A 14239-nucleotide genomic window follows, 5' to 3' on the forward strand; every position below is an offset into this window, starting at 1 on the left:
CTACCTATGGATAAGACTTCAGTGCTCCTGATACACTACCTATGGATAAGACATCCCAGAACTTACTCATCCTGCTTATGAGTGGCAAGATTCATTGAGGTTCAAAAATAATGTTACTTAACATTTCCCATTTCCTAACTGATTCCAAACAGAAATATTTTAAAACCAATTTCAGTGACTCTAGTTTTTGTTGTGACATTAAACAGAACTGTATTTGTGATATTCATCATAAAAATTTCTTTCTATTTAAGTGATCAAACTGATTGATACATTTTGCCCATTAAGAAAAGCTCTCAAACTCTGAACTCTGCCTTCTTCTGACGTTCAGTCTGTGCAGGGGAGACTTGTTCAGGCACAGGGAACCGGTGACCGTGCTTGTTCTAGCACCACGTCAGTGTGCACACCTGTCTGTGCAACCACACCACTTCCCCTGAATTTCTGCTCTTCTACAACCAGGAATTCTTACCCCAACAGCTACACTCCAGTGACAACACTATCAAATGCCAAAGCAGCACTGTTAAGGTCATCAAAGGGTGACAAGGACAGAAGTTTACAGCCCTCTGTGCGGCACTGCACATGGAGTCAGGATGGGAGCATGAGGAGCACTCACTCACTGCCTTTTACACATGACAGAAGCAATCAAACGTAGATGATAAAAAACATTATCCAGACCTCAATGTAAGAGGAGGTCTTCACTAAGATCCTCGTTAACACTTGGGTTCTAACAGTGAGATTGCCTTTAGACATGGTAGGACATTAAAATGAAGAGTTTTTTTAAAAATATTGTGAATGAAAAAAAATATATACAGCTTAGGGACAGCCCCGAGTAGAAGGAAGAGCTATGGGACGAGTCTGCCACACTGCAGGGTTTATATTCCCCACCACCAAATTAAGACCAAAGACTAAACCTTCCCAGCACGAAGAGTCTACTATTCTAGAAATGAAACTCTGCATCCCTTTAGAACTTATGCTTAGGAAAATAGCATTGCCTTAAAAGTCTGCACAGAACGTTGCCACCCACAATCTCAAGTCACTTAAGAGTTGATCAAAGTTTAGGGCAGCGCCCGTGGCTCAGTGAGTAGGGTTATGGCCTCATATACCGAGGGTGGCGGGTTCAATCCCGGCTCCAGCCAAATTGCAACAACAACAACAAAAAAAGCCGGGTGTGTGGCAGGCGTCTGTAGTGCCAGCTACTTGGGAGGCTAAGGGAAGAGAATCGCCTAAACCCAAGAGCTACAGGGTGCTGTGAGCTGTGATGCCACAGCACTCTACCAAGGGTGACAAAATGAGACTCTGTCTCTTAAAAAAAAAAAAAAAAAAGGAGTTGATCAAAGTTTATGTATGTAAGGTTCTGGGGGTGGTGGGCCTAAAAATCTGTCTGTCCATCAACCCTGCTTAAAGATCTATTCTTGGGCTTGTTAGGTTGTCAATTCAGTGAAGTTGCGCTTCCTCCTTGGAGCTCATTTCCAGGAGGAAAATCTGGATAATTCTGGTATCTCCAAGTCCACACCTCAGTTGTATTTGGCAGAGATGTCACTGCTGGGCACGACCAGGTGCCATCGAGAACAAAAGCGCAGTCGCAGGCACATGACACCATGAGGCAAAGTGAACCTGCCTGTGTGTGCACAGCACCCACTCTGGACACGGTTACCAACAGTGTGTCATTCACTCAAAACATCAAAGACTGTGCTGCAGCTCAGATTCGTGGCAGTGCTCTAGGGAGCAGTATGTGAAGGCCTTTCCTAAGTTTCTGGAAGACTTCAGCTTGTCTATGCTTAGAAATGCCTCAAGATTCTCCCAGCACAGTGCTGGGGACAACCACCAGAATGAACTGAGGATGACGCTCACTTGATACCCCTGAAGGAGGCTTCCAGTAAGATCACCAGAACTTTACATCTTCAAAAGGATGTTGTAGTAGACAGCCATGTTTAAAGCTGAACACAGCAGTGTATTTTCTGAATAAAATGTTTATCAGTATGTGTGGGGTGGAGGGTTCTACACAGACCCTGGCTCTATATCACTAATTTAAGATGACTGGATACTATGACTCAGTGCATCTTGTACCTGAACTATTAAAATAAGATTTGCCATATTTTACTGTAAATCCTCCAATAATCAAAATGAGGAATTCCTTTACTCATAAGGTGAAAATGAAAAAAAAATTATTTGTATGTATGCTCCTTAATTTGTTCAATGCAGCAGATAGAGTTCATCCTCCTGGGGCCACTCGTATAATAAAATGGCTTCCAAGGAGTTACACCTGCCTTCTCCCTCCAGACCATCTTGTATTCGCCTGGCCAAAGCCAGAGCAGAATTGCCACGATCCTTCGTTCTGTTCTGCACACACTCACTCATTCTCCATCTCTGCCTTAATCTGTCCGGTTCAGATTCCTTCACAGGATCTGGATCCTCTGGGATTCTGTCTGGAGAAGGAAGTCGCTATGACGAACTCTGTGACAGCTATGTCCCCGAAAGGCCTGTGCCCTTTCTTCCTTTCCAAAAGGAGAACTGATGGTTGGAAAACTGGTTCTTCAAATTAGTGACCTAATTTTAACCTAACAAAGCTATCAACGGGGAAGAAAAGAAAAACGAAGTAAAAACACGAGTTCACTGCCATGAACTGTTCAGTAGTACAGCAAAAGCAGGCTGAAAATGGTTTCCCCGGGGGGTGTCTGTGGCTCAAGGAGTGGGGCGCCGGCCCCATGTGCCGGAGGTGGTGGGTTCAAGCCCAGCCCCGGCCGAAAACTGCAAAAAAAAAAAAAAAAAAAAACCCAAAATGAAAATGGTTCGCCCCTCCCCACACTGTAACACGTCATATGAACGTTTCCTCAGATTTAAGCTTCTGCTTTTCAAAAAAAGCACAACAGGTTATTGTGTATTACAAAGTGGAACAGAGGGAGATTTAGAACAGACACAAGCTTATTTTCTTCCTTTTTTAGAGAGAATACCATAGACATGAAAGTTAAAATTCACAGGCACTCAGCTGCAAAAACAAGCCTTTGCCAAGGGTGCTTTGTAAGATTTACATATAATAACTCCAACATTTTTCTTTTTCTCATTTTTAATTAAGGAGGAGGTGTTGTAGTCTAAGGAAGCTATCTGGATGCTGCTGGCTGAAATACAGATTTGATCTTCTCGTGCTGGTTAGCTAACATTGATTTTCTGCCCCAGTGGAAGAGATTTTACTCTGATGCATGCCATTTAAATTCATTTTACACAGCTGCTTAATGTGGCTTGGCAAGGCACAGCCAAACTAGCTTTGTGGGTCTAAATAGGACTCCTGAGCTGGGAAAGGACAGATCCTATGGATTAGCAGCTAATGATAAATGCTTTTCTCTCCCTGCTGTTATCTTCCTAATGACTCAGGAACTGACCTTGAAGGTACCAAAAGAAAGTAACAAAGAAGGAAAGACAGTCCAAAGAAGAAGTTTGTTTACCTCCCTCTGTATTTGTTATTTCACTTTGAGGATTATGTTTACAGAATTTTCTATTTGTTGGTCCACATGTAAGACTGTGTCTGCAGATTTTAGAACTTTCAATTACAAAATTATCATTTGCTGTAAATAAATGTAGACTGAATATAGAACTATTAAAAAGCTCTCTGTCAGGCATTTACAAGTAGAGAAAGCAGTTTTCTAAGTTCACGGTTATAACTGAAGAGGTGTGGTTCTACTGAAACTCCCTACTACACATGATTAAGTCTGCACAGTATAATCTTATCTTTAATACATGGAAGATGATACCAATAATACTTCTGCTTAGTAAATCACTCAAAAATAATAAACTAAGAACGTTTGCGAAACTAAAAATAGTAACAGTGCCTGATATTATATATTTTTTGTAGTAGGAAAGAAAAGAGAGACTTTTTGTTGCTGTATGTAATTCCTGTGTTGAAACTGATAATGACACGGAAACACTATTTAGAAAGAAAATTCTGTGTTGGGTTATTTTGCTGTATATTCCTGGTGACTTCAACATTCTTTTTTTTTTTTTTTTAAAGACAGAGTCTTTGTTGCCCTTGGTAGAGTGCAGTGGTGTCATAGCTCACAGCAACCTCCAGTTCTTGGGCTTAGGTAATTCTCTTGCCTCAGCCTCCTGAGTAGCTGGGACTACAGGCACCCGCCACAGTGCCCAGCTATTTTTTTGTTGCAGTTTGGTTGGGGCCGAGTTCGAACCCACCAGCCTCGGTGTATGGGGCCAGCACCCTACTCACTGCGCCACAGGCGCCGCCCAGACTTCAACATTCTAATCCTTGTTGGGAGAAGGAAATAACAGAACTCTCTGGCACAGACATTTGATCTCAGCGATGATGTAAGGAAACCCTCCTAAGTCCTGGGAGTAGCCTGGGTCTGCCCCACTGCAATGAGCCCTCGTAATGAGCATGGGGGCGGCTGTAGCTGAAGTTCACCGTGGTGGCAGGAAGCACAGTCACAGTCATGAGAACAGTGCCACACAGCACATGTTTCTAGACAAAACAAGGACGACAACAACAGGGAAACGGCACCAGGGGAGATGATTCGGATTCTTTTACCTAGATACAAGTTTTTATTTCCCTCTCCAGCATGCAGGAAAGCAGCCACGCCAAAGCCATGCAGACAGGATCAGACGACACGTGCGAGTCGCCCCCAGACAGCCACAATACTGGGAATGAGGACGAAAAACAAAGCACACAGGACAAACAGAACGGACGGAACGACAGCCCCCTCTGGATGGATTTCCTGTTAGGTCTTTCACTGCCTAGGTTTGGGTGCTCCTCTGCAGCCAGATGGCACGCTGGTTAACAGTTTAAAAGAAAATGCCTGGGCCCCGCAGTGAGTCGGGGTGTGTTGCTACCTACCCGTACTGGTCAGGCTGGTGCAGCACGGGAACCTGAGAGCTGCCATAGTTGGGGTGCTGGGAAGAAAACATGGGGCGTCCGCCAGCCCCAGACAGGCTGGGATAAGCAGGCGACCTAACATATGGTGGCCTAAAGTGGAACAGAAGAACAGCTTCTTTGGATTTGCTCCGTAGCACCAGCATGAATCCCTGTCCACACGCTACTGCCGCACAGAGGTGTGGGGGCTCAGAAAGTGGGGAAGCAGCAGAACACTCTGTATCATGCCTTTGCCTAGGAGTGGCCCAGATAAAATGCCTTTAAAAAACTAGGGGACAAACAGGAAAGCAATTCCGAGCTCCAATCCCAGTTTATAAGTTTAAAGTATAGCTTTGACTCTGGAGAAAGGAAAAAATAAAATAGAGAGCCCGCACTTAAACTCCCAGAGAGCCAAAGTGGCCGGGATATGAAGGCAGGCTTAGGAATGGTGACCGGTTAGAAGCCGAAACTGAAAATGCCTGGGTGTGTATTTCGACAAACTGACTCGGAGAGAGAATGCTCCAGACTCTAGCCGCACAGACCCTGCCTTACTGCTTCTCAGGTCACTACAAAGGCTGCATGTCCAGTGCAATCAATTACTATCTATCTAACCCCCCAAACAAAAAACCAAACCAAACCCAAAAACAACCTTGTACTTTATAAGTTACAACAATGGACAATTCATTTAAACCTAAATTAGAACTTCAACTGGACCTGCCAAACCAGTCCTCACAGGCAGGGTTATAAAAACAATCCCTAAAGCCTGTATAGGCTTGGCTGGGAAGTAGCTGTTGGGATTCAGAAGATTTTAAGTAATTGTAATGTGGGGAAGGGGAGAGAGAGAGAGAGTGAGAGAGCTAGAATGACTGATTTTCATTTTAATTCCTCAAGGGAAATTTGGAACAATGAAATGTGGAAGGGTATCCCTACATTCCCAAAATAGCACCTTCAGAGGCAAAGTCATCAAAGGACATGTGTAAACACACACACGCACACATACACACATGTACACACACGTGTGCTTTACTTCCCTTTGACAAAAATCAGAATCTTGTACCTTTTCTTCTAAAGATATCACTAAGATGCACATTTTTCAATGTGTTCCGTTTTCAACTATATTTATATGTGCTTCTTTTAAAATGTATTTACTTTTGCCTTACACATTTTTAATTACGTAAGTTATTTTTATACCTATGGCCAAGTATAAATTTTAAGCATCAGGATTAGAAACAACTAAGTAATTGAATTAGAAGCAAAGTCTTTGTCAACTTAACTTTCTAAGATATTATCTTTGCTTGTTAACCACATTGTGGACAGATAGAACAGTATGCCTGGAAAAATAAAACGTAAGACTATGAAGTATGCGCATCTCACACCCACATATTTACACAAACACACAATACATGTACATGCACACGAAGTTTCTATTTTATAAAGATCATTGTTATGGTAGGCTCCAAAAGGAGTGTTTCTTTTTCATTATTTAAGATTTGAAATGCTTTGATTTAAACTAAATTTTAAGTATTTTCTGCTTAAAACTGTTTCCATGGGAAGTTCCCGTAACTTCCCTTGCTTCTGGGTCTGCTCTGTTGGCTGTCATGACCACGCACCCACAGACAGGTCAAGTCACCACCCCCAACTGATGGACCCACTGCTCGGATTCCTTCCTTGATACAGCATCAAACATGCTTTGTCACTTCTCTGAGCTTTTCGTTACAAAATACATTTAATGCAAAAAACCCAGCTGAGCACAATTAGTGGCTACCGCACTTGTGTAACCGTGGGAATGGTGCTAAGTGCTCAGTGCGTGGTCACATGTAAACACACAGACGCCTGGCGGGCGTTTTCCTGGGTGGCGTACCTGCTTTGTGCTGAGTTTGCAGCAGCCTGCATCACTGCTGCAGCTGCCTCCTGTGCCTTACGGTTCACAGTTGGCATGGGTGGCCCCATTCCTGGCCCTCCCTGCTGAGACATGCCAGGAGAACTGGGGGTCATGCTGCTCATATTTCCAGGAAATGGTCTGCTCTGCATCCCAGCTGGTGGCATTCGTCCCAGGGGCACAGCACCACATGGCTGGCTTGGCCCTTGTCCATGCATCTGGTTGTTGGCATTGACACCCACACCGGGCCCTGGGCCGCTGTAGCTTGCACTGGGCACCCCACTATACGCTGGGGGTCTGGAGTAGTTACCTAAACAAAAAGCAAACACAAATTAAAGCCTTTTATTTACTCTTTAAACGTGTGAAAACATTCACTGGAAATACTTTTTGTCCAATAATGTGATCACCATCAAGTATCAGTCATGATCCTTCTGGCCCTTCCTTTTGGCAGTGAGGAGGCTGCCCCCCATGGAACGTGTTCTCTCTGCACAGTCCATGGCAACCCCAAAGACAAGCCCACAGCACCTCTACAATGAGACCTTCAGGCTGATTGTAAAAACAATCCGTTAATCGGCAGGAAGTACGAGTACCAAGTGCTGTTTCCATGTGTTCAACACCTTGCTTTCTTATGCTTTAACCAAAACAATTATTTCACCTTCCGGACTTCAGGCGAGGACCTCCAGAGGCTGCCACTGATGCTGTGATAACGGGTCAGAGAGATGACACGGAAAACAAAAATCCCACAAGAAGGTCTCGTGGGGAAACTGACACCAGTCCCAATTTCTCTCCAACGTTGTGACCAACATCTCTTTTTGCTTTTGAGCACCAGCTGAAGTGGCTAGTTTGTGCTTGCTGTCATGTCTTGTAAGAACAGGTCTGGCTGGGCGTGGTGGCACATACCTGTAGTCCCAGCTACTTGGGAGGATTGCTCGGACCCTGGAATTTGATGCTGCAGTGAGCTATGACTATGCCACTGTACTGTAGCCTGGGCAACAGAGTGAGACTATCTCGGCAGGAGGTGGGGAGGGCGGGGGAGGGGGGGAGGGAGAGAGACAAGAAAAAAACCAACTGTGCTGAAGGTCCCTGGCTGCTTGCATGGAGCAGCACAGCTCCCACAGGCTCCGGCTGTCCTGGGAGTTCTGTTTTCCGTTTCCTTACACATCCTTTGATTTGATGTATATATAAATTAAATTCAAATAAAATCAAAGGCATACATGCAGTGCTTCAATAGTAATAATAACTGCAGATGATAACTGCTGAACCACAGTATGTGCAAGATACCTGGCTAAGTGCTTTGCACCAATGAACTTGTTCATTTCTCCTAGTAATCCCATGAAGTACAGGTACCACCAGGACTCACTCACAAATGAGGAAAATTAAAGCTAGCAGATTGGGGCTGGAGCTCTTATGAACTAACTCTGGAACCCATGCATTTAACCAATAAAACATGCTGCCTCCCAATAAATGACCTGATATTAAGTAAATGTAAAAAGACGAGTGTGTATGGAATACAGCTTAGTGTTTCTCAATCTGTCCTTACTGCACTCTGGAAGACATCCCGGCATGGGGTCTGCCTCCACCCTCTGGGTGCCAGAAACCATCCCAGGCGCAGGGACGCCAGTCAGATACGATCTATTCTGGGGAAGAGAAGCAGGTATGAAGACAGCCAGGGGTGTCGGGGGAGGGGTCACTCGTGGTGGGGGGTTTAGTGGCAGGGGATTCCTTGGACAAAGCAGCTCTGGAGCTCAAGCCTGGCGCGGGGAGCTCTGCACTGCCTGCCTCAAGGACCTCAGGGAGCTTGCTTTTATCTCTTCTCCTTTCATTCTTTTCTCTGTAGAAGATAATCCTCTCTAATATTGTCTACTTGAAGAGCTGTTGTTAGGATTAAAGCATAGGATGTACGTAAAGTGTCTCCTACATGGGTGTGACACAGAGGGCGGTCTTTCGTGGTTGGCAACTGAGGCAGAGGGGGAGGGCCCATCTGGCAGGCACAGCCAGGGCAGGTGGACTCAGGAAAGACGGAAGAGGCTGGGTCCAGTGGCTTCTAAGTTTGAGGTTATCCTGTAGATCTGGAGGAACTTCTCAAAGATTTCCAGCAGAAACAGGATTGGATAAATAACTACAATAAAGGTGGACACTTAATATTTACTATGTGCTAAACTCAGTTCCTGGTGCCTTGTATTCACTCACTCAATCCCACATTCAGCCTGAGAGGTACCTCTCCCTACAGTCCTCCCTTGGAGATAAGGAAGCTAAGGCACAGGGGTGTGACAGCTGCCCCAAGGCTATATGCAAAGGACTGCAGAAGTACCTCTTTGGGTCAGTGAGCGGGGCTGAGTCATCCAACCAACCAGGTCAGGTTACTCTGGTAGCCTCTCAAATGTTAAGGAAAAGCCTACTTATGTAACAGTATTATCATAACTGTAAAGACAGGTTTCCTTAAATTCATACATATAAGGCTGTATCCCCTACAAATCTGCAGGAAACCACCAGCCTTCTCATCGTATGCCAAGCGCCTGTTCTGTTAGGGGCATTGTGTTGATTCTGTCACTCATAAGTGCTGTTAAAACAAAACTTTCTTTGAAAAGCAGGTGGAGACCAAATGGGCCATAATTTGCTGGCTCCTGATACAGACCAACTTTGGGATAAGCTAGTAAACTGCTACACTAGCAACAGTAAGTGGGACTTGCTCAAGTCAGCAGCATCCTTAACCCTGAAATCCGTCTGGAAGGGTAAAGAAAGGCTTCGGAGGACTACTGGAGGCGATGGCAGACCTGAGGGCTGGGAAACAGAGAGGGACACAAAGGCCAGGAGAGGTGCAGCAGGAACCCTCGGGCGTGCTCTGCTGTGGGCAGCCAGCCTCTCCCCATCAGCTCCTAAACTGCCTCTTTAGGAAGATACGATGCCTTTGGCCGGGTGCAGGTGCCGTGGCTCCCCCTGTAATCCTAACACTCCAGGAGGCCAAGGCAGGAGGATCCATCCCATCAGCTTAGGCATTCAAGACCAGCCTGAGCAAGAGCGAGACCCTATCTCTACTAAAAATAGAAAAACTGGCCTGGTGTGGGGTGGGGGTGCCTGTAGTCCCAGCTACTTGGGTGGCTGAGGCAGGAGCATGGCTTAAGCTGAGAGGAGTTTGAGGTTGCTGTGAGCTGTGATGATGCTAGGGCGCTCTACCTAGGGTGAGAGAGTGAGACTCGGGCTTATACAAACAAACAAACAAAAAGATACACTGCCTTTATACAAAGTTTGCAGAAATAATGAAACTTAAAACACTGAAATGATTCATCACCAGAGTTATTTACAAATATTCTTAAGTTGTTTCTGAATCTCCCATCCCACAAGACACTCATAAGCTACCCGTGTGTCTTCCCATCACACGCTTTCTCCGGGGAAAAGGCGCCTCTGTGTCACTAAAGTCCCTGTGCTTCTCTCCTCCTCCCCTTCCTGACCTCACACCCACTCACTCCCAGATTACCTGGTAAAATCAGCAAGCTGTGCTCCTTTCTGGCTTTTGCTTTCATTAAAAATAATATGTTCATTCATAGCTAGGGTGGCTGAGTAATTAATTCCCACATTGGTGCTATTACTCTAGGGCAGGTTCCCACCCTCCCCCAACACTTGAAAGTGACTCATTTGCTAAGAAGCCTTTTTCAGTGAAAACATATGTGCCCTTTGCTTTCGAAGGAAATGGAATAACACTTTAATCTTGTTTCAGAAAACAAGCATTTAGATATGGTTGTTCCAGACTATGTCCACCATGTGTTCTTATTAGAGAAGGAGGCTCCTGATGTTGCTGGACTCGGATAATGGAGAAATGCTGTTACTCAGCTCCGGGTTTCCCTGGCAGTCAAGGGCTACATGTTAGTGAGCACCAAGGGAGGAAGGGGCCGAGCTGCTTGGCTGCCCCGCACCCTCCCCTCACGTCAGGTACTGAGAAGGGAAGGGCCGCATCTGACTAGCTCTGCTCCTCTCAGCAGCCGGTCAGTCCTCTGGAAGGAAGCATTCTGCAAACAGGTGGGACACAAGCTGGAGCGCCATCATGCACGTGCACGCGCGCACACACACACACATATGTGTACACCTGCACACATGCACACACGCACTGGGCTCATACAGTGGTTAGCACCAAGGTTCCCATCTCTCCCTCTCCAGCTGGTTGGGTGGCTCCCTGAACTGGCGCTCCAGGGAATGTGTCTCTAAGTCTAGGGGCCTCTCTCCCTGTAGGAGAGACACAAAGTGCCCTTTTCTTTTCCTTGAAATTTTAAAAACTTTCCTCATTGAACTCACATGTCTGGATAAAAATGGTAAAGGCTTAAAATGGCTTTAGCAGCAATGGAAAAAACACAGGCTTCAGAATTTGGGTCTGAACACTGTCTCCGACACCCCTCAGCAGCCTGACCTCGGTCAAGTTACCCAACCTCTCTGAACGGTGGGTCTGCGGGGAAAGGGTGAAAGTGACTCGTGCAGTGCCAGGTACAGGGCTGCTGACAGATGCCGCATCTGGTCAGCACCGACAGCCCTACCAACAGGACCGATGTTACCCCCCTGCCCCGTGTTTTTAAAATGTGTGGGTGGGGCAAAAAATGATTTGTGCCTCCCCCCAGCTCCTCGGTAACGCATCTTTCTTCCCCAAATAAACAAAAACCAAATAAGTAAGCCAAGCAAAATATGAGAGGAAAAGCCAGGAATGAGAAGTGCAATCTTATTTCCATGTTTCTCTAATAGATTAGTAATCTGTTGGCACAAGCTCTGACAGAAAACAGATGGGTCCAGCATTACGCACAATGAAGGCAGCAGATGCCGGCCAGCCCACCTCAGCTGGACCAGTCTTGCCGCCAAGTCCGAGAGCCCACAGTTTTCAAGTGGGTTCATCTTGGCACACCAGCTTTGGAAAATTGGTCACCAAATGAATTCAGATTTCTGCCCACCAGGAGTTACATTTAAGCACCAGAAAGCAGTAGCAGCAGCAAGACTCTACTCGCGTCACCCTCAGGGTGCTATGAGGATCACAAAGAATTCTGTACAGTTCCCAGAAGGTCCAAATCTGCTAGCTGTAATAAGTACTCAAAGGCTTCCTGCTTTTTGTGAACTACGAATGCTTCTCTCACATATGAAATTTTGCTTCTTAGTTTCTATCATTCAACAATTACTTAGGAACGAGTGCTAATGTGCCAGGCTCTGGGACATCCGCCCCCCGGGGGGAGATGAGACGAAGGCACACAGCACAGACTAGATAGACATTTTGCCCTGGGTGGAAAAAATGAAATCATAATTAGCTACAAACTACGATCAATGTGTTTGTGAGTCGGGGCTAAATGTGCATTTATCTTGCTTTGTAGCCAGTGATGCTACTACTGTTCCAGCAGTCCACTACAGAACATTAAGCCGTGTTTTCTGACATTTAATGTGCACACAGTAACAAAACCACACACTGCAGTAGTCACCAGCACAGCTAAGATGCAGAGTATTTCTCTCTTTCCCTTTCAGAGTGCTTCTCATCCCCACCTCCAGTCCCTGGCAACCGCTGATCTGATTTCTACCCCCGTAGTGCTGTCTCTGCTCGTGTCCTGATGAGTCAGACAGCACAGTCTTTGTGCCCGGCTTCTTTTACTAAGCATCACGCTTTTGAAATTCAGCCACATTGTCAAATGTATCCATGGTTTCCCTTTCAGGACTGTGTGGTATTCCACACTATGGTCCCTGTTTCTAGTTTCTGGCATTTATAGACACTGCTATTAAAAACATTATGTATGGGTCTTTGTATAGACATATGTTTCATTTTTCTCAATAAAACCCTAGAAATGAGACTGCTGGGCCTTATGGTAAATGTATGATTAACTTTGTAAGAAATTGCTATTATTCTGTGTGTGCTCCCACCAAACACTATGTAAGAGTCTAAGTGCCAGCACCGAATGCTACCAAGTAAAAAAAATGGGCCATTCTAATACATACATAATTAGAAAGCACTGGGCCTTTAATTTTCATTTCCCTAATGATAAATGATTTTGAATAGTTTCCATGTGTTTATTGGTTTCCATAGTTAAGAAAGATCCTTTATGTGAAAAAAGTTGTATTTATTTTTATTATTTTAGATAATGGGGTCTGCTCTGTTGCCCAGGATAGTCTCAAAAGTTACATCAAAAAGGCCTTTCTTCCAACTCTTTCTACTCAGGTCTATTAATATAATACTGCTTTTTTTGGCAGGGAAATTGATCAAGTAGTTAAGAAAACTGTAAGTACAGTTTTAAATAAAAGTTGACTTACCCCAAGTTGCATTAAGTCCTACTACTTTGGGGAATAAATGGAGATCGTTTGTTTGGGAACTCACACGCAAGGTACCATGTTTTTCCTAGGTCAATACACATTTAAGAATTTTTTAACATATAAAAGTTATAACAATATTGCACAAAGTTTGCAAAAGAGGGAGAAAGACCTACTATCTTACCTTACGGTAACACTTCAGTATTTCACTTTTGGTAGTTTTTCCAACAATGAACTCCTTTAAAAATTAATTACAAAGCAATACATGCTCAATGCAGGAAATACAGGACCACAGAAACACAGATAAAAACTACCCTCAGTCTCACCTCCCAAAGACAAGACACGTTGTATTATAAATCATCCTCACAGCCAACCCAATACCCGTCGAGCATCAGGCCGGGTCAAAAAGGTGTGTCAGTGACTCTGCATTGCTCTGGTTAGCAAAGTTCACTCATTTAAGTTGTTATCAAGGGTTTCTCATATGCCAGGCTCTCTGCGAAGTGCTAGCGATTCAGCAGTGAACAAGGAAAAGAGCTTACATTCTGGTGGGAGGAGACAGGCAAATACAGAAATGGACAGTGTCATGCGGTGCTGAGTACCCTGAAGAAAACCAGAGCAGTGCCAGGTGTGCCAGAGCTGAAAGGAAGGTGAGGTGGGCACGCTGCCCGCTGCCAACTCTGCCAGGAGTGCACACCATCTTCTGAGAAATCAGTCTGACCAAGGCTAACGTCGGAGGCAGACCCTAAGGACGTATGGGCAGGATCAGATGCCAGTATCTGACATCAGGGCAGTGGGTGAAAAGCGAGAACCTCCACCACCATCTGCTTCCGGGAGTGCCAGCTTCGGAAAGCCACCTGTTACTCTAAAGCTTGGTTTCTTCATCTAGAAAAAGGGCATGACAAAGCCTATCTTATGTGGCTGCTGGGAAATTTCTAATAACAGAAACTGTAGTGGACCAACAGACAATGACAGAATCTGCCAAGGAACAGACAGAAACTATCCTGACAGTAATAACTTTAACAAATTTATTTATTTTCTGTTTATAGACATGGTCTTGCTCTATTGCCCAGGCTGAGCCCAGTCATGGTTCACTGCACCCCTAAACCCTGGGTCAAGAGCTCCTCCTGCCTCAGCCTCCAATAGCTGAGATGACAGGAGCACGCCACCACACCTCACTAATGTGTTTCATTTTTTTTTCCAAGATGGGGGTCCTGCTATGTGATACCAAGTCTGGTCTCAAACTCTTG

At 45.1% G+C, this 14239-nt stretch overlaps 1 protein-coding gene across 2 annotated transcripts in view; it reads right to left on the reverse strand.

The window, feature by feature from the left end:
• ARID1B (AT-rich interaction domain 1B) overlaps positions 1-14239 on the reverse strand; it is a 426086-nt gene that overhangs the window by 55841 nt on the left and 356006 nt on the right. For both annotated transcript variants that reach the window (XM_003797856.3, XM_003797857.3), the window contains exon 8: positions 6714-7041. In XM_003797856.3, the coding sequence (XP_003797904.2) occupies positions 6714-7041 (328 nt within the window). The remainder of the gene's footprint in view (positions 1-6713; positions 7042-14239) is intronic.

The sequence above is a fragment of the Otolemur garnettii genome, unplaced genomic scaffold, assembly GCF_000181295.1.
Source record: "Otolemur garnettii isolate 467f Iridium unplaced genomic scaffold, OtoGar3 scaffold00126, whole genome shotgun sequence".
In the NCBI taxonomy this organism is placed as follows: domain Eukaryota; kingdom Metazoa; phylum Chordata; class Mammalia; order Primates; family Galagidae; genus Otolemur; species Otolemur garnettii.